Raw genomic sequence first — 19,551 nt, 5'->3', positions numbered from 1 at the left:
AGGAAAATTGGGTCTCGTTTATCGAAAGTTTGACTGTGAGGTAAGTAGAGTCTGACCAAGAATTGTTCCCACTGGGAATCGAACTCAAATTCTTCCGAAAAATCGTCATATAGAAGCTCATTAACCACTTAATCTCAATAACTTGGTTGAGTACATTATAACTAAATCCATTTTTTACTCTTAAAGACAACACCGACGAGTAAGTAGCTGGTGTCAGGGTTGACTTGGGTTCAAAACTTCAGTTACAAATGTTTACACTTGACACGAGATCTCTTCATCCCTTATGTTGGCTCACTATATTAGTATATAAGTGAGAAAATGCCAATATAATCCAACCCGACTCTTGAGGGCCGAGCTTTCATGCTGGGGAATCCAAAGACAGGTCAATGGAAAATGCTGAAACACTCTTAATTCAATATCAATGATAACTATAAATAATAATCAAGTTTCAACATCTTGTTGAAGCTGTCTCAGAAATTTTTTAGGCCACAATTATCTCTGTTATATTATATACAATAGACACTATACCACATATACCATAGCTAGGTCTAATACAATGAGACTCTTAATACCTGTTATGTTTCTTTTTCTCTTATTTACTTTCAATGTGGTATGTGCTGTTCAAAAGGGATCGTTTATCAACAAAGATGCAGTTTTGGCTTCTGGGAGTTCTGCAACTGTTGTGAGTTTGAATCTCACTCTATATATCTACCTCTTGATCTTTTTCCATTGTTCGTTTTAATTTGTGTGAATGTATATACAAATCTAAGTAACTGGGTTTTATTATGTAGATAAGTGCTGGGTGTGAAAAGCAAAGAGGTGAATGCAAGAGAAGAAGTGGTGAATTTGAAGCAACTGTTTTTGAGAATGAAGACTACGTTTATACCAACTCTTTACCTTAGATCATCATATCACATAGTTTTGCATCTTGTAATAGGAATTCAGATTCCTTTACTGAATGATATGTGTGTCATGTTAATGATCACTCCAGCTTGTCTGAAACTAGCCATATTGGTAATTGCAAAAGATCTATAAGCTGCTTTCATTCCTTATTTACTGGAATCTTTTTCTTGCTGATATGCACTAAAAGTTCTGTTTGATCTTCACTGGTTTGAGGGAAAACAGGGGTTGAGGGAGAAAAGGGAAATTGGAAAAAAGGGACATCTAGGATTTGAAAGAAAAACAAAGAGTAGTCGCTTTTTACTTCACTGGTTTGATCTTCACTGGTTTTTTTCAACGTATAAAATAAGTAATTTCAGCATACTTCTAGGGATGTCAATTTGTTTTCTTAAGTGAGAATACCCGTGGGGGTTGTCCATTCGGAACCTAGCGGGGATGGGGGAAAGTCCCCCCGCCCCCGGAGGGGACTCCATTCTCGAGTAATTTACTAAAATAACTTTTATATGGAATATTTATTTTTTTATTCACACAATATATTTATAAATTTCTTTTATAAGTGATGTTCACAATGATATCTTAACTTTTCATTTGTTTCATGTTTAAATTTTGTTTTTACTACCAATTTGATTGAAAATAATATAAATTTGATTATTTTTAAAATGTTGATGGCGGGGATCTGGGGAGTACTCCCCACCCCGTTAACACTCCTACATGCCACATTCTTATTATTTAGCAAATCAAATACTAACATAACAGGGGAAATTGTATTTATCATAGGGAACTTGGATCCTTCCAATATATGGTTGGTATATACTTACATTGCATTTTCATTGAATAAATTTATGTACATCAGTTACAAAATTTATTGGAAGTCATATCATACCATATGATACTCATAACAATAAACCCTATACTATTTCCTATATAATTTACTAATACAGATATGAGGTACTAAATGAAAACAATAATAAAATGTTAGTATTTAACCTGGCGGATATAATTATGGAATGAGATGTGTGAGAGAGAGAGGGAGTACGTGTTATCGACAAAAATGTGGCTGGTTACCTCGGGGCCAATAGCAAATTAATCAATTGAACAGAAGAAGCCTCCAATATAACTGCAACTTCCAGTTGATTTTTTTGCACAATGTCGTCTTTCAAGATGTTGCCTTTTACATTGAGCTCCTGATGGATGCTCTTGAAGGTTAACTTCTAACCACGATCTTAACCTGAGCAACATGTCCATCCTATATCTGCAATGTGCTAAATCAAACAACAAGTAATAAGTTGGGGCATGTCAAGGGCCACAAAACTTGTTCAACAGGAGCTAAGTAATTCTTTAAATTTTGAATATTATCTTAATACAGATGTTTCATGTTTTTTAATAATAAAGCAACATTCACCTCGTAGTTGCCTATGCAGTCCCTGTAATCAACCGTTCTCGTTCATCTAACTTCTTGATCTTCACGATGCCAAAGAGAACTTGAAAACCAAAGATTGAACAAAAGAAATATGCTATAGTGGCAGGCACCTGAAAAAGATAAGATGCAACTAATAAATGAGAAATTACAATCAGATAATCAATTAATTGATGTGATAATCACCACAAGACAAGTGAGATAAGAATTAGCATACCCTAATTGAATTAAGAGACAAAATTGTTGCAAGATTTATTAGGCTCCCAACAGCTACTGCCTGTTAATAGACAAAAAAGGCAACATGAAGATGCATTATCCATACACTGACCAACAGTTTTTTATTTATTATTATTATTAATAACATGTCTGCATGAGGTTTACAATATATACATGCATGGAATATACTTGTGTCAAAAATAAGTAGTATACACTCACATTCAAAATTGTCTTCTGCACAGTTGCAATGCGTTGGAATGCTCTCTCAGATTCCAAAGCTCGAACTCTAATCTTTAGATCACCTTGCTCCTGTAAAAAAATGATGCCCATCAAAATGTGATCTAGAATATCAGAAATCCGAAACAAACAAAAGATACAAATCAAATAAATGATTCAAATTATTGCAACAAAAAATACAATACAGACCAATCTCTCGATAACGTTAGCCAGTTTTTCAACCCTGTCTGCTTGTCTAAATAAGTTGTAAAATGCTTGGGATTGTCTGTCCCATCTCTTTTTGATGTCCTGTACGTATAGAAGAATGATATGAGAAACGAATTCATAATAGCAATACATAGACTGAATTAATTCATGATAGAACAAGTTAGTGACATGCCTTTATGATAACTTCAACCCCTGCCTCACGGAATCTCAGCAACTCCAGAGCATAACTACAAGGATGTGAGGAAGTAGTTGTGTTAGATATGCAACACAAATAATTTGAAGACTTTAATTTCATCTTGGTACATTGGAGATCTGAAAGGCCAAGAAACAGAAACAAGACAGGAAAACAAATTTATGCAGGAGCACTAGCTCCTCTGGGAAAAAATGTTCCAATTACATCAACTAGAATTCATACCCTCCAGGGGTCATTCTGCATACAATCCTTCTAACTGTTTTCATATTCAAACTCATATTTACCATGTGGTTGGTGCCAAAATTCCCTTTGTCATGGGTGTGATTGAAAAGAAATAAAAACTTTCGATGATTAAAAGTTTACAAAATATGAAAACCACTCACGGTTTGGCAATCTCGGTAATATCAAAACGAGGGTCGAGTCCCTTTCCAATGCCATCCAAAACTGCAGAAAAATGTTAACTTGTTACTTTCCAGTAACATGCGTAGAACAAGTAAAGTAGGACATTAAATTCAGTAATATTTACCTGAGAAGGCTCTAACAACAAATGTGAATGTTGCAGGAAACCGGAAGGGCTGGTCTGCTGCAATGGACAATAAATCTTCACCTGTTTAAAGGATGTGAGTTAAAGGTAAGTGAAAAGCCTCTGGACTGCATAATCTCATCAAACTAATAGCATGTTTCTTTTTCCCTAGGCAAGATCCCAAGCCATATTTGGAGTTTGGATAAACGTTACAAGAGGTCAGCTTTTTGCCCAAACATGGTCTGGGGATCTTCCCATTGAAGTCAAATATGCAATCATTAATCCTCACCCCATTTATAATTGAGTTATCATTGATTATAACCTTCCCACCGTACCTATCTACTATATCATTTGTTACTATTCCCTAAGATTGTTCAAGAAGCATTATCCCATTCAAGATGTTTGCTTTGGAGGAAAATCAAAGATGGACCCTCATTCCCCCTCTGCATAGCAAATAAATATTTGGTATTCTTAACAAGGTCATTCAACAATTTGACTTGTGAAGAAGATCATTCAGTATTCTTAAGATGATCACTGTTGCAAACACACTTATTTGGTGGTGTTTGTAGATATTATTGTTATTATAGGTGATAATCAAGAAGGCGTCAATGACCTGAAGCAACATCTATTCTAACACAGACAATCACGGACAAGCGTTGCTATTTCTTAAATAAAGTATGAACTTGATATTCTGGAAGAGACAAGAATGCTAAAACACAAACTGCTTGATACTCATATGGACCCCAATGTAAAGCTTCTTCTTAAATTCTTAATAAGGGGAGTTGCGTTCAGATCTAGGTACATACCAACCATTGGTGGGAAAATTAAACCATCTCGTTTGAAAAAGGCAAGGTCGGGTACAGAGGCTAAAAAGCGAGAAGTGAAAAGCTAGTTCGAGGGATGAGGTTACTCATGCCTTATAAATATTACTTTGGTCATATCTCCCCAACAACTCACCTATTTTCATCTTCGTGTATAGCCAACTACATAAGCAATAATTGGAGTATGTATACATTCGAGTAATCTACACCTAAAGACAGGCACATAATTAAACCCGATACATTACCAATAGCAGCCAAACGTTCTTTCTTCTTCATTACTATTTCTTCCTTGCTTAATGGCTTTTTGAATCCAACTTCAGCTGCTTCCAACTCTTTCTCTCTCCTTTGTGCAGCTAGACGTTCTTCAAAACTAAAGAAATTTTTTTTGAAGAGCTCAAAGTCAAAGATTGCAGTAAACTGCTGACATAACTAATCAGTAATTCAGTTGAGAGCTACCCTAAATCAAAATATTAGCAAGCAAAGAAAATATAAACCTAAAATATCGACAAGTAGTCAGAAATGTGCGGTAAAAAATTTCAAAAAATATCACTATTTCTTTTTTCTTTTTTTTTTTTGGGTGAAAAAGGCTGCCTATTTTCAAGGACAGGACAGGGCAAGTCATAAAGCTTAACGAGAGCTATGCTACTTACTACTTACACATTACCTATCAATGAAGCCAACAAACAAGAATCATACCTAGAGTCAAAGCATTTGAACATACGACTAGAGCCAACCCTAATATCACTATATTCCTTACATGACTAATCATCACATCCAAGTGCTTCAGCATAACCCCAACTAACGAGCAAAAGTTTTTACGTCCAATATTAGATTCTCATATTTATACGTTTATAACACTTTTCTAGAGGTCTTAAGCAGCATGTGCAGGTACTTTTAAATCAATCATTTATGATCAATATAGTGATATTCACTTGTAGAAAAAACTACCTATTGAGGAAGAACTGTGCTGTTCGTCTAACAGCAGTCATATCTCCAGTTGGGACAAGAACGCCCATCTGAATCATTGCTTCAAGGACCTGCATAAGTGTATAAGCATCATTTGGTAATAAATTTAGATTCAAAAATAGAATTTCAAGCTAGAGTGGTCAAGACAGTATGAGACTCCGTCCGGAAAAATGAGTATTTTTACCTTATCTGGACTCTTCTCATAAATTCCATAAAAAGCTTCAAGTAAACCTTCTCTGATATTTTGACTGATACTGTAAGATGAAACACCGATCACAGTTGCAAAGGCAATAATCTCACTAAGATTAAATGTTTGACCTGTAAATCCGTATTTCAAATATACAAAAGATATAAAGAGCATACCTTCCCATCATACCAAAATCATAAAAGATCAATCGTCCACCATTGACATCATCAACTGCAATATTTCCAGGATGCTGCATAGACAATGTACATATTAGTTACCCACAATAAGAAGCCTCTAATCCAACTTCCTGAAAGATAATCATGAAATATGTAAACTCAATGGTCCTTGATATCAACCCCTGAAGAAGCTGAATTCTAGTGCCAAGAAGCTTGGAAGTTCTAGAGTCAGGAACATACAGGGTCGGCATGGAAGAAACCATGTGAGAGAATCTGCTCCAAGTAAGATTCAACAGCATATCTCCCTAGCCTGTGGAAGATAAACAAAACGTTAAATTAAATTTGAATTATAGATACCACCATCGGTAGTTAAGATGCACACAAGTAAAAGGTAACATGCCAATAGTGATTTGGTATACAGAAAACCAGGTTCTATAAACCTTTTCCGGTCAACACCCAGCTGATCTAAAGCTTCTATTTTGTTTATTTTAATCCCTGGAACATACTCCATTGTTAGAATCTGCATTGGAAAAAATAGTTAAATTATGGATGAAGAAAGACATCAGAAGTAACAGTGGTAAATATGTTTTATTTTTATATTTCTGCAAGAAAATAAGGTTGAACCTGTGGGGTGGTATAATCCCAGAAAATTGAAGGGACTTTCACATAATCCATGTTCTTAAAGTTGCTTGCAAATAGTTCTGCGTTAGCAGCTTCCTTGGTGTAATCAATCTCCTGAAAAATGTGTATTCATGTTAATCAACAGGGTCAGATAAAGTTGAGAATGCGCAGAGAACACATGCAAACAAATCATACTGAAACAAGAGCAAAATCTGCGACTCAAACCCAGCCCCACCCCCAACCTGCAGCTATTGCCAAAGCCTATAAAAGTCCCTTTATTTCATATGTTGTCAAAGTTCTAACCCTGATAACGTAACAGTACCATTCATGGTTTCAGATAACAATGGATGACATATTATACTCAACAAGCATGCCTATTTCTGAAGCATTACATCTACACCTTCACAACAAAAATCCTAATCTTCCATTTTATGCCATTACCTGGCCAGGTAAAATTGCAGGCCAGCTTATCCCTTTCTGTGAAAACAACTCAGCTAATATTCTTAGTTAACTACTTTCCTGTTTGAATAAAAAAAAGCCTCTTATTCAACTAGGAGCTTGATATGAAAAGCCTTTCATTTCATGACCCAAAAGAACTTCCTTGGTTTCCCATATGCCATTCCAAAAGCAGAGCCAGCCTCTTAACCCTTTACATTAGCCTGAACCTAATCAAACTCTATATGAGTAGCGTTCCTACGCAATTTAATTGACCATGACAGATTATACCAATACAATGAAAACATATGATTTTCTTCAGTTGATCTCAAGTACAAGAGTGAAGCAACTTTCAAGAGTATCATCACCTGATATAAAACAGAAGCACACTCATCATAAATAGCAACCCAATCCCTCTTTGCACCATCTGATTTAGGATCAATTTTTTGAAGATATTCGGCAATAACCTGGAGAGACAAAAGAAGACCCAGATATCAGTGTTTTATGAAATTCTGTAAGTCTTCAAAGGCTGGAAACCATATTATTAAACATCTGTCGTGCAATTTTTGCAGACTTATCAGTTTTTATAATCTTCTAAATATGTAAGTCAATTTTTGCAGGTTAATAAAAGTTATAAGATAAATCAAGGACAAGGTAATAAAATTATCAAAGAGTAATGTTACATATGCACACAGCAACAAGTTTAACACTGACCCTCAGATTTTTAAGATCAATATCAAAAAGATCCTTGAGACCAGGCCTTTGCACCTTGATAACAACCACCTGTCCCCTTAATCTCGCACGATGAACCTGACCTGCATTGGGGAAAAAGATAATTCATTTTTCCTTTCTTACAAGCAAACATTACACCTAAAACTTAGGTGCATTTAATCAGGTTTCCTTCTATGACTGCACAGTTTCTATTACAGATACATGCAAATTAAAACATGGATTACCAAGACTTGCAGCAGCTATTGGCTCGTAGTCGAACTGATCAAATATGCCAGCTATAGGAGCTCCAAGCTCTTCCTCAACAATAGCCATAGCAGTCTCTGAAGGAAATGGAGGAACTTGATCCTAAACCCAAAAAATAGGTAAGTAAGATCCAAAGAAATAGAACCTTAATATGGTTTTCTCTTCTTGATTAAACCTTTTTAGTTTTTTCATGGTCCAGAAAATTTTGTCATTAACATTATCAAACGGCACCAATTGCTTCTGTGAATTAGATAAGCAACATTTACAGCTATAAATACCATTAATAACAATGACAAATTGAATACTAGTACATCAGAAGCAAGTTTAGAATATCTCATTTCAGGGAAATTATCTTATAAGTACTGCTCAAAAATCCAATTTAACCTGAAGTTCTGACAACTGGTCAACATATTCTTGTGGAAGAATGTCCACTCTTGTGGAGAATTGCTGGCCAATTTTGATAAATGTAGGACCTAATCGCAGAATGCTTTCCTTCAGCCATTTGGCAAGGGTCTTTCTCCTGAAGGTTTTCTTTTCCTCAGTCATTCCTCCTAAAAATAATATCTTTGAGTCAAATATTAAAAACAGTCACAATGCTGAGATTCTTCAAACTTCAATAAAGGCACCTCATGATTCCAAGGTCATTTACATATTGATTTAAAGAATAAACAAAATTGATGTTTAGTCAAAACTCTACGAATAAACCTAACTGCCCAATTGCTCCCAAAATAATGGAGCAATCCCAGCAGATTCATAAACACCTCATCTGCATCTTGAAAAGGGGAAAAAGGCTTTTTCACTGCAAACTTAGCTTCTCAATTAGTGTAATTTACGATATTTACTAATAAGCAAAATAAGAATGCTTCTACACAATTGAGATGCATAAACTAATTCCAACTTACACAAAATTCTATTGTTTAACTGCATGTTTCCAACAGTTTGGAACAAAAACATCTATTATAATCTACAGATGAGAAACAACAAACCTTTATAAGAGAACTTCTGACGATTCAACCAAGACTTGAAGATAAATGTAATAACAAATCCCCAAATTTCCAATGTTCTTTGAATCGTCGAGTAAGTCTTGAATCTGCTCCAACGACCTCCAGGCGCAACTGCCACCTGCAAAAAACAATAACACATCTAGCATACAATTCATTTTTCAAAATCAAAATCCAAATCATTAAACCTACAAAGCACTGATACAGACACCGGATATGTCTTCAATTTGAAGTGTCCGCGCTAAATAGCATCAAACTAAACACATTGCACAATTATTCATACATACCTCAACTTGTGGTTCACCATTTCGTCGTCTGAACCACGCATCTTCTTTTCCAATTTCCTCCAACCTCTTCTTCCTCCCAACTTCCTTTACAAAATCTTCAACAACTTCCCCCGCCACACCATTTCCATTAACATACTTCACTAAGCTTCCATTTCCACTACCATTGACATAACCTCTAACAGAACCATTGCTACTGCTTACAACAGTTTTAGTAGCAGCTCCGTTTCCATTCCATTTCACATCGCTCACTCTTTCTTCAACCAATGCACCTTCTTCCTTCTTAACAGCACAAATGCGAGTACGAATAGTAACACTGTATTTGTACTTCGGAACTGAACGGGAGCAAAAACTAGATAGAGAACGACGGCGTTTTGGTGTGAATTTAGGAGCAAGAAAATTGAGTTCGGTTGAGAGTAGAGAAGATGAAGCCATTGATAAATGATGATAAGTGGTTACTGAATTGAAAATGTGAGGATCAAATCAAATTCTATCGAACCCTAATTTTCATGGTGTGTGGGGGTTCGATTTGGAATGAGAGAGTGTGAAATGAACGAGTGTAAGCGGAGAAAGAAAGAAAGAAAGAAGAATAGTTGAAGTTGTTGAAGACGAGACAAAAAACAAAAAAGTGGAAAGATGGATTATGATGGTGACACGTGGCAAATTAAAGATGAGCTATGAAGGTTTTTAGAGAATTTTGATTGGTGCGGAGATTTCGCGGGTTGTGTTCTAAGCCACAAAATATCTTGCGTGGAATAGTTAGTTGTATTTTTGTACTTTGCTTACTTTCTCTCTTGTGCCTAGAGTTTCTCTACAAATCAACCTCCAAGTACGTACAAAATTTTGGTCGATGGGTGTTTTGGTCCTGTTGGAAATTTGTGCAAAGGAGAATAATGTCACTTGGACTTAAGAGATGTGTTGTAATTTGTTGAACGGTGCAGATAATATGTCAAAGGTGTCGCTTATGAGGATACTGCATTGATGAATGTTGTTGAAATTTTATTTCTCAACATTAACTCATTTATCTTATGTATTTTACACGGCAAAATATATGATAGCTAAATGTAAGTTGGATGTCAAAGTGAAAGATCTCAAGCTTGAGAATTTGAATACAAAAGATGTTGTAGAGCCTCTTACAAAATAAGCATATATAATGAGTATGTTGAAAGTTAAAAAATGTGTGTGAATTTTTCATAGTTCCTCCAATATGTACCATATTAAAATTGGTGAGGAAGAAACTTATAAGAGTATGGACATACCAGGTTATACATTTTGGCAAACATCACGATTCACGACAAATAAAGTTGAATCTACTCACGCTAATGAGCATATTCAAACAAATATATTTAAAGTGTTGGTGTCTTGGAAGCACCGACACCTCTATGATTAGGCGTGTTGCAGTGTCCGACACATGTCGGTGTCTGACACTCGTATGACACTCGTCCGACACGTGTCGGATAGCTCATATTGGTGTCGTAAAAAATTTAATTTTTCCTTTAGTTTACACTCCTTTGATCAGTGTCCGACACCTGTAAGACACTCGTATGACACGTGTCGGACAAGTGTTCCAAAAATTTATTTTTTTTCCTTTGCTTATACTCTTCTTGGGCACATATCAGACATATTTATAAGAGTTAAAGATGTGTAGAAATAACAACATTGATCAATGAGGGATTGAAGGCATTATGTTTTGATTACAATATTTTTAGTTTTTTCGATCGTGGATGGATAAATAAAGGTAAAATACTATCGTATCTTGTTTTAAAACTTAAAAAAAAAAAAAAAAAAAAAAACCTGCTCAAATTAGATTTACATGTATATATTTTTATTCTCAATTTATATGTTTTATAAATATGTAGCGGTATCGGTGTCCAATATTTTTTACATTACCAGTGTTGTGGTGTCCGTGTCCATATCGCGGTGTTCGTGTCGGAGTCATCGGTGTTACATAGCATCGAACAATATTGCACGATCATACATAGATAATACCTCAGCATGTGCTTCACCATTTCGTTTACTTTGAACTTTGAATGATGCGTCTTCTTTTCCAATCTCCTCCGAACATCCCTCCATTTCAAAGTTTCCACAAAATCTTCAATAACTCCAACAACCGCCACACCATTGCCTCTAACATACTTCACAGAGCTTTCATTTCCCTGTTGTTCATGTAACCTCTAACGAACCCACTGTTATCGTTCACAACACTTGTACATAGCAGCGATTAGGGCTTACCAGTGGCAGTGGGGTAGTGAAAAAATTATCAAAAAATATTTTGGTGAATAAAATAAATTTTCAATTATAAATAGCCTCATAATTTTTGTGGGAGCAAGTAAATGTCATTGTTCTAGCTTCTAACCTTTTTATTTAGTATTGATTTATATACTTTTAATGTTATTTTATATCTTCAATTATTATATCAAATATTTAGTGGTTTTGTTTTAGTTCAATAATGTCTCTCAACAAATATTAAATTTTAATTGACTCAAATCTATTGGTAAACAAAGTTAAATGAAATAAATTACAATAATTTATAAAAAAAATTGCATCCTGAAATCTTCTTAAAAATAAATAAATATAAATATAGCCTTTTTGCATCAAAATATGGTATTTTGCCTAAAATATTATTATTAACTTTAAGAGATCTCATTTTAAAATTTTACCCTGTTGTTAATAAATAAAGAAATAAAGATAAAAAAAAATCAAAATAAAGAAACGACATTACTTTTTTTACAGGTCCAAGGTCCATATTTTGGAGAATAGATCAACTGGAATGACATTATTCTGCCGTGTGATCTCAATCATTCATTATGATGATTGTATGTAACTAAAGTCAGTTTAAAGAATTTTAAATGGTGTGGATATGCACCGGACTTCTTCCGGTTAAATTTTCACATAAGAGGATCTCCTCTCCATAATTTGATATGCATATGTCCAAACACACAAGGTCCAATATAACATAGTCTTCACGTCTTCGATTCACTTCGGATCATGTCAACTCACATCTGATATTTATTTCATAATTTCTCTCAACGACTATTTCATATCGACATTGGTGAGCGTCGACCGTGACGACTTCACTCATCAATACCTCCAATGGCTCGAAACGATGCCAATATAAACAAATGCCTCATCACCATTTCACTCAAATACACACAATCTCTCTTTTTTGAAGGTCTCATTATTCTCTTACCTATTTTATTGACTTGGGCGTCAAAAGGTTCGCAGGTACTCCCAACTTGCATCTCGATGGTTTCTGTTCAACGTCAAGTCAACATTCAATCACCCACATCAATCTCTAATCATCGAGTACTCAAATCAACGTTATAAATTTGAACTCAAATTCTTATAAGATCCAAGGTGAATCTTTATCAACCGAATCGATCAATACACATTAGCCATGGATGTTTTTTTTTTACTCATACAAATTTTTATGCACATGCCACGGTCTAGCAAAAATCTTTTTTTTTTGTTAGGTGAGAATATTGTATAGTATATATTTCTATGGGCACCTATTTTCTTGTGGATGACATGGGTCTATTGTATGAAAATAAAGAAACGGCATATTACATTACATTTTTTGTTACATGAAAATGAAAACTCAAAGAGAATCTTATCAAACATTATTATATACGGCCTGCTACGGTTCCAAGCTCCAATTAATGGCACCCCCACCACTGCAATGGAACATATTTCTTATTTTTGATTGCGATATTATTTGACTTTCTAGTTGTCTCTCAAAGCCGGCAAATTGACAATTAGAGATTTGCAAATTGTATAAAAAAAAAATAACTAAAGTAGTATATCATCTATAACAATATATAAAGGGGATAAGGGAGTTTGGGCTGGATTTTTTTTGGTCCATTTTGCCCTTAACTTCCTTTATGATTTTTTAATTATTACATAATTGCCCTTAACTTCCTCTTTTTTTTTTATGGTTTTTTCATCTATATTTATCCTATACTATAATATATAAAAAGAATACATGAGTTTTGAGGTAGAATTTTCATAATACCAACATTACCCTTGCTTTTTTTAGTAGCAACAAAAATCTTTTATTAACAAACTCACCATAACATAAGGCGTATCTTTTTTTTTTGGTACATAAGTTAGACACAGGCAGGCGCGAAACGCGCCTGCCTGCCCCGCTAGTAGGCTATAATATCTTGGAATTGTTTGATTCAGTTGTCAATAATACTCCAGCTACCAATATAAGCACAATTTTATATATAAAAAATCAATATATTATGTGATCATTAATCATGATGTAATCTCACTTCACGATTTTAGCTACATATCAACAAACACAAACAATTATTTTTTTAAAAAAACTTTAAAGAACAGAATAAAACGTATATGCTTACTCTACCCAAAAAAAAAAACGTATATGCTTATAATTAATTAAGCGTAATCACTTGACCAATCTGGCTTACAAGTACTGCTAGCTATTAGTTTATTGGCTAGAATTAATACCACGTATAAGCTTCTAATTTTGCATGTAAAAATATGAAAAGATTTTGGATTTATCATTTAAACTTTATACATGTAATGTAAGTGTGTTCCAATTAAATGAGTGAATAATAGCTGGAAGATGCAGAGCACTGTATATGGACAACTTTACTTGTTCTTATTGGAAGGATCAAGGAAGTCATCCAAATTGAAGTACAGCTAGCCACCATACAACTTTACACAAAAAAATTACTACTCCACTCTCAATTATAAAATTAAATTATAAAAAAATGAAAAATAGTCAATTATAATTGATTTTATCCAAATTTATATTATACATAAAAAAATTATTGAATTTCATTTATTATTGAGACGTAAGGGAAAATAATAACAAATGAAGCTGCTAGGTTTTACTATACAAAAAGTCTAACAACTTATTTATCTTTTGTTTATGTGTAATTATATACCGTAATTTTACTATGAATAATCTAATCTCACTTGATTAATATACCAATTTTGTGTGATGACATTCACATATAGTATATTTGAAGACTTTTCCTATTTTGACTTAAATCTCATTTGGCCAACAACCATTGCCCTCGGTGCTATCATAATTAAGAATTTCAGATAATGACAAATTTGCTCTTTTTGTGTATGTCGTGTTTTATGCATTTAATAATAATCACATTAGTTTATTTAATTAATATAATTTTGGCATTGACCACAATATTTTCCAACCATTTCAAACTATAATATATAGATATGTATTATTAACATATTCTTGTGATAGTGAATGCATTTAACCATTTTTCAAGCCATGTCCAATAATTGAATTTTGTATATGCAGCTATCTCTAAAATAATAATATCCATATATAGATTATAGCTAGGATAGTACGTATTATAAGGCCGATTCAATGTATATTTTTAGTACATACATGGTTGATAGATCATATACGTAGCTTCAAAATGTTCCATGTGTCACAAGCCTGTTTGATATAGCTTCTCTCTTATGATCGGTTATGAAATTTTATTCTCAGAATCCTGTTTGTGAGAAGACTTCACAGGTTGGAACACATCAAAGGACCAAGCCAGTTATAGATATATTCGATACACACAAATGCAAAAGCTAAAGTGTCATTTTATGCATGTACTGTAATTTTATTTTATTACCCTAATTTAAGTGAACATTAGAGTAGAACTAGACAATGGTCAATTAAAGTGGTACGAGTTTTGATCTTATTAACTATATTTATATGGTAAGATGTTTGATTTCTGACTTATATATGTATGGAGAAAATTAGGTTGAAAATAAAGAATTTACTTTGTGTATATATCCTCACAAATTTTCCGATGAAAATTAGTTATCGGTAAAAATTTTGTACCAACATTATAATAAAAAAAAATAATAGTATAATATAATCTGTTGGATAGTGAACCCATTTTTTATGTCTACAATTTTTTTATTGAATATTAATTACTGTTAGTTGTGAAAATTAAATTCATAGTAAAATGGATTTTAAAGTCCTTGACTAATTAATTTTGTTCTTCAGAATTTATTATACGATAAAGTTAAAACTTAGATATTTTGTTACTACAATAAAGTTTTAGTTAGAAATTTGAGTTTTATCTGTACTTAGTTGGTTCAATTATGATTGACAATGGATTTAGTAGGAAGAACTATTTGATCCCACAATTACGATCGACATTGGTTGAAACTACTTGATGTCAGAACTGAACCCCGAATCAAATTAGACGGTGCAGTGGACCGGATATCGGTGGTGGAACCCTCAACCAAAATCTTATATGCTAATATTTATATTTATATATTATTAAAAAAATACGATCAAAACAAGATAATTGAATAGTATATTTTTGTCAAACATTGTCTTATAATTAAGGACGGATGTAGTATTAAACTAATTTTTAGCAAAAAATCACAAATCCTATTTTGTCACTCACAACCAACCACGCACATAATTACATTGTTGGTCAGATGGAAAAGATGATAATTGGGACTGAGGATTGAGATGCCTTGAGATGATACTGTCCAGCAATTATGTATGTGATAGAAGAATCTCAATGAGACAAAGCAACACAAAAGCAAATTTGCAAAGTTAAAGCATATATCCCTTGTGCCTCATATTTTCTTTTAGTCCTTTTTTAAAAATTAACCGTACAAAAATTACATTTGCACTAGTACGAATAATTCACATTATAGGGTCTAATTAAGAATTCCAAACTAATTACATAATCATTATTTATCACATAGTTTGCAAAATGACTATTTTGATGTGTATTTTTCACCAAGTACGTACCACAGCTAAAGATGCCAAAACACAAAGATACACTACTTTGAACTTAATCCAGTAGTGCACTGAATAAGTTCCAACTTATACTTTGAACTTTCTTGCCTCTTTTATTTTAGCCTTCAATAGTTGATTTAAAGTGATTGGATCTTTGATAGTGTGTGATGTTGAAAGTGTGGCGACCCACTTTTCTAATTAGAAGTGCAGAGATTTAATTTTATTAATAATATATTTATCACTAAAAAAACAAAGATTTGTGAAAAAATAGTTTCCTATTTCTAGTGAGCTTCCGTAATCCAACTCATCATCTAAACAATTTTTATCATAAAAAACATCGAGCATGTCTTTTTGGATATTTTAAAAATAAGAAACAAGTTTAATATATCCTATCCATATAATTTTTTTTTCTAATCATGATGGCCTAAGTCCGAAAAGAAAATTACAACGGAATTAAACAAGGGGTAGTAATCCTCAGAACATCAGCTTCTAACAAATGCCCAATATGCATAGGAGGAGTATCATAGAAGACGGTATTATAATCTAGCGAGCAATCAATATTTGCTAAAGCATCTGCACATGCATTTACCTCTCTATAAGAATGTTTCACGGTAACTTCCCAAATTAAATCTAGCAATCGGCGAATATTCTTCACCGGAGCTTGTCTCGATAAATTACCAGCTAATCTTGAATTAAGAACTTATTTGACACCATATAAATTTAAGTGAGACTTTTAGAATTTCAACCAATTAGTTCCCGTTATCATATTCAATTGGTAATAATATTATATGCAGAGGCCGGTGTTTATTAGTTGTGAATAAATTAGAGTTGAGTATGGACCAACAACTTATTTATTTTCTACGAATAGTAAATAAAAATCATTTCTTTTATCATTGTACTAAAAAATAAACTTTATACACAAAATACAAAAATACTCATATTTTTTTCCTACTAATAAATAAACACCATTTCTTTTTCTATTGTACTAAAAATTAACTATATGCACAAAAGACAAAACCACTCATATTTTATTCACAACTATTCATATTTAATTTCTACTATAATAAATATCGTCACTCTTAAAAATTGATGTAATTTATATGTATTTAGGGTAAAAAAATTTCAAACACTTGTTTAATCTCACACTAATTTTTCACACCAACCAAACTATACACAATATTGGAAAATGATATTTAATTAAAAGACATTGCCGGTGGTTTGGATGTATAAAAGTTAGTATAAATTAATAAACACCGTTTGCAGACACGATGGTTAACTGTCCGATTTAAATTAACAGTTGAGATTGTTTAATTATGTCATAATTAATGAGTAATTTGAACTGTCTGATTTCAAATCAACAGTTGTGGTTGAATACAACGTGAAATTGTGTGTCTACTACAACAACATATCCATGTCTCATATTTCATAATAAGGTATAACAGAACACGAGGTTGTATGCTACTTAAATAAAAATTGAGTTAAAATTTAATACTATTTGGGAGAGTTTGTCGTTCAATTGTATCTCACAAAGCTCAAATATCAGGTCTTCATAGTTACGCGTAAATGATATCCAATTTAAAAAAATAAAAATAAAATAACAAGGTGTTATCTCATTTAAATTTTCAATTAATCCATGACCATTGAACAAGTACTATTTGCTTACTTTCAATTGCTTTCATATTTTATTTTATTTTATGACCTAGTAAGTCCTTTCAATTGATATATAAAGACCATCAATTGTGATCTTCCCCATCATCATTTGCTTTCTTTCTTCCAAAATATTATTCCACAAAATACATCAAAACCACAATTTTCTTCTTTTCCATTTCATATACCACACCACCTATATTACTTTGAAAGAAAAGAAAAAAAGCACTTATTTCAACATGGCAGGTAATAAGAGAAACCAAACAAGTCCTGTAGGAAGTCCAACATCAGGAAACATCTCAGACAGTTCATCCTCAAAAGAACAAGACAGGTTCCTACCAATTGCTAACGTGAGCCGTATAATGAAAAGAGCACTACCAGCAAATGCTAAAATCTCAAAAGAAGCTAAAGAAACTGTTCAAGAATGTGTTTCTGAGTTCATAAGTTTCATTACTGGTGAAGCTTCTGATAAGTGTCAAAGAGAAAAAAGAAAAACAATTAATGGTGATGATCTTCTTTGGGCTATGACAACACTTGGTTTTGAAAATTATGTTGGTCCTTTGAAAGTTTATCTTAATAATTATAGAGAAACTGAAGGAGAAAAGAGTAATTCTTCTTCTATGGTTACTAGTACTAAACAAGATGATTATGATCTTAATAATTCTTCAATTGATGTTAATCATGATGTTGTTGTTGGTGTTGGTGGTGGTGGTGGATTTTATTCTCACGTTATTGATCATGCTCCAAAGAGATTCCAAGAGATTAATGGAGCATGGTGATGAAACAGATGCAATTGAAAGTGGTAATAGAATCATGCCACCAAACCTACGTTATAGAGTTGAATGGTAGATAGATAGAGCAATGTAACAAGTTTGATTCCTTTCCCATTATTATATATTAATTTCTTCGATCACTATTATAAAAATTCGACTTTTTTGTATGTTGAAAAAATGATGTATCTGATTCTATATTATAGATCAAATATGTCATATTTTCAATTTATAAAAAAATTAAATTTATTTATCCCGGTGACCGGAGAGAGTATGTTATTATGTTTTAAATAATATTTTATTGTAGTTACTCTGTTTGGTGATTTGCTAGATTGAGTGGGGGCACAAATTAATCAGTTTAATTACTTCATATCTAATGATATATATTTTGGTTTTCAAAAATGATATATATTTTGGATTTAGTGTTAATTTTTTTGTGCAAAGAATATTTACATCAATGATCATGCACTAAATGGTCAGCCAACCAAATGATAAAAGTTATTGGCCAAATTTTATTTATCTCTCGAGTAAAGTTCATATTATCATCTTCTCATGAACGTAATTCAGTTAGTAAGAATATTGACATTTTATATGCAATGGTCGAGTTTAAATCTTAAATCTCTCAAGAGGTGAATTTCTAGTTAGACCAAAAAAAGTTCAGATAATGGAGAGGATCTCAACTCATCATTTACTAAATCGTCAGCAATAAAAAAGTTAACCATGAATTCTTTCTTTTCATATTGTTTGGGTTAATGGCTTTGCTTTCTTTTCTTTTTTTATTAAAAAGCAACCTTCTCTATGCATGTGTTGAAGAGTTGGTAACATACCATCAAGAAAAAAACACAGATTGATTTTTGGATTGTCCATATTTAAAAGTGTATTTTACTAATTCTGTAAAAAAGTTAGATGCGTTGTTGAATCGAAGAATAGTTTCATAGTAAGCACAAAAGACTAGGTGTTCATTATTATAAACATCTCAAGAATTAAAAAATATTCATCTAAACGGCACAAAAAGAAAAATAAATTAAATCGCTAAGTAAACACTTTGAGGTATGCAAGCTCCGGAAATATCATAGAAAAGGGACTTTGAAGATCTGTCAGTGGAATCCCCAAAATATACAAATCAAAGAAGTTTAGAGTTAGACTAAAATTACCTAATCAATCAACTGATTTGTTTCCTTCAAGTCAAATATGTCAAATATGAGTTATTTTAACAATCCATGT

General features: G+C 32.8%; 2 protein-coding genes across 3 annotated transcripts; one reads left to right on the top strand and one right to left on the bottom strand.

Annotated features, from left to right (window-relative positions):
- Positions 1-1,645: 1,645 nt before the first annotated feature.
- Positions 1,646-10,096, bottom strand: LOC123918699 (protein ACTIVITY OF BC1 COMPLEX KINASE 8, chloroplastic-like). 2 transcript variants are annotated; one of them, XM_045970823.1, is made up of 21 exons: positions 9,163-10,096; positions 8,861-8,996; positions 8,259-8,425; positions 7,856-7,976; positions 7,614-7,714; positions 7,268-7,366; positions 6,468-6,578; positions 6,284-6,363; positions 6,084-6,153; positions 5,844-5,917; positions 5,665-5,734; positions 5,463-5,551; positions 4,760-4,884; positions 3,697-3,777; positions 3,554-3,614; positions 3,150-3,204; positions 2,960-3,058; positions 2,753-2,842; positions 2,535-2,594; positions 2,303-2,430; positions 1,646-2,162 (listed from the first exon to the last, which is right to left on the bottom strand). In XM_045970823.1, exons 1-20 carry the CDS (start codon positions 9,592-9,594, stop codon positions 2,314-2,316), a joined length of 2,238 nt encoding a protein of 745 aa, XP_045826779.1. In that variant the 5' UTR covers positions 9,595-10,096; the 3' UTR covers positions 1,646-2,162; positions 2,303-2,313. The 2 variants fall into 2 exon arrangements, with proteins under 2 accessions (XP_045826779.1, XP_045826780.1); XM_045970824.1 differs by having other exon boundaries at positions 1,646-2,152; positions 9,163-9,792.
- A 7,578-nt stretch (positions 10,097-17,674) lies between these two features.
- LOC123916151 (nuclear transcription factor Y subunit B-1-like) lies at positions 17,675-18,676 on the top strand. The gene has a single exon (XM_045967532.1). It carries the CDS (start codon positions 17,797-17,799, stop codon positions 18,334-18,336), a length of 540 nt encoding a protein of 179 aa, XP_045823488.1. The 5' UTR covers positions 17,675-17,796; the 3' UTR covers positions 18,337-18,676.
- The last annotated feature ends 875 nt before the right edge of the window (positions 18,677-19,551 follow it).

Source organism: Trifolium pratense, linkage group LG3 (assembly GCF_020283565.1).
Source record: "Trifolium pratense cultivar HEN17-A07 linkage group LG3, ARS_RC_1.1, whole genome shotgun sequence".
Lineage (NCBI taxonomy): Eukaryota > Viridiplantae > Streptophyta > Magnoliopsida > Fabales > Fabaceae > Trifolium > Trifolium pratense.
This window is presented reverse-complemented; position numbering and strand designations above follow the sequence as displayed.

What these genes read in the sequence shown, in the direction of transcription:
- LOC123916151 (XM_045967532.1), top strand. Translation starts at nt 17,797, where the DNA reads ATGGCAGGTAATAAGAGAAACCAAACAAGTCCTGTAGGAAGTCCAACA.
- LOC123918699 (XM_045970823.1), bottom strand. Translation starts at nt 9,594, where the DNA reads ATGGCTTCATCTTCTCTACTCTCAACCGAACTCAATTTTCTTGCTCCT. An exon ending in GATTTTGGTATGATGGGAAG is followed by an intron (nt 5,735 to 5,843) that starts GTATGCTCTTTA and finishes TTCATCTTACAG; the next exon opens with TATCAGTCAAAATATCAGAG. An exon ending in GCACAGTTCTTCCTCAATAG is followed by an intron (nt 4,885 to 5,462) that starts GTAGTTTTTTCT and finishes AAATTTCTTTAG; the next exon opens with TTTTGAAGAACGTCTAGCTG.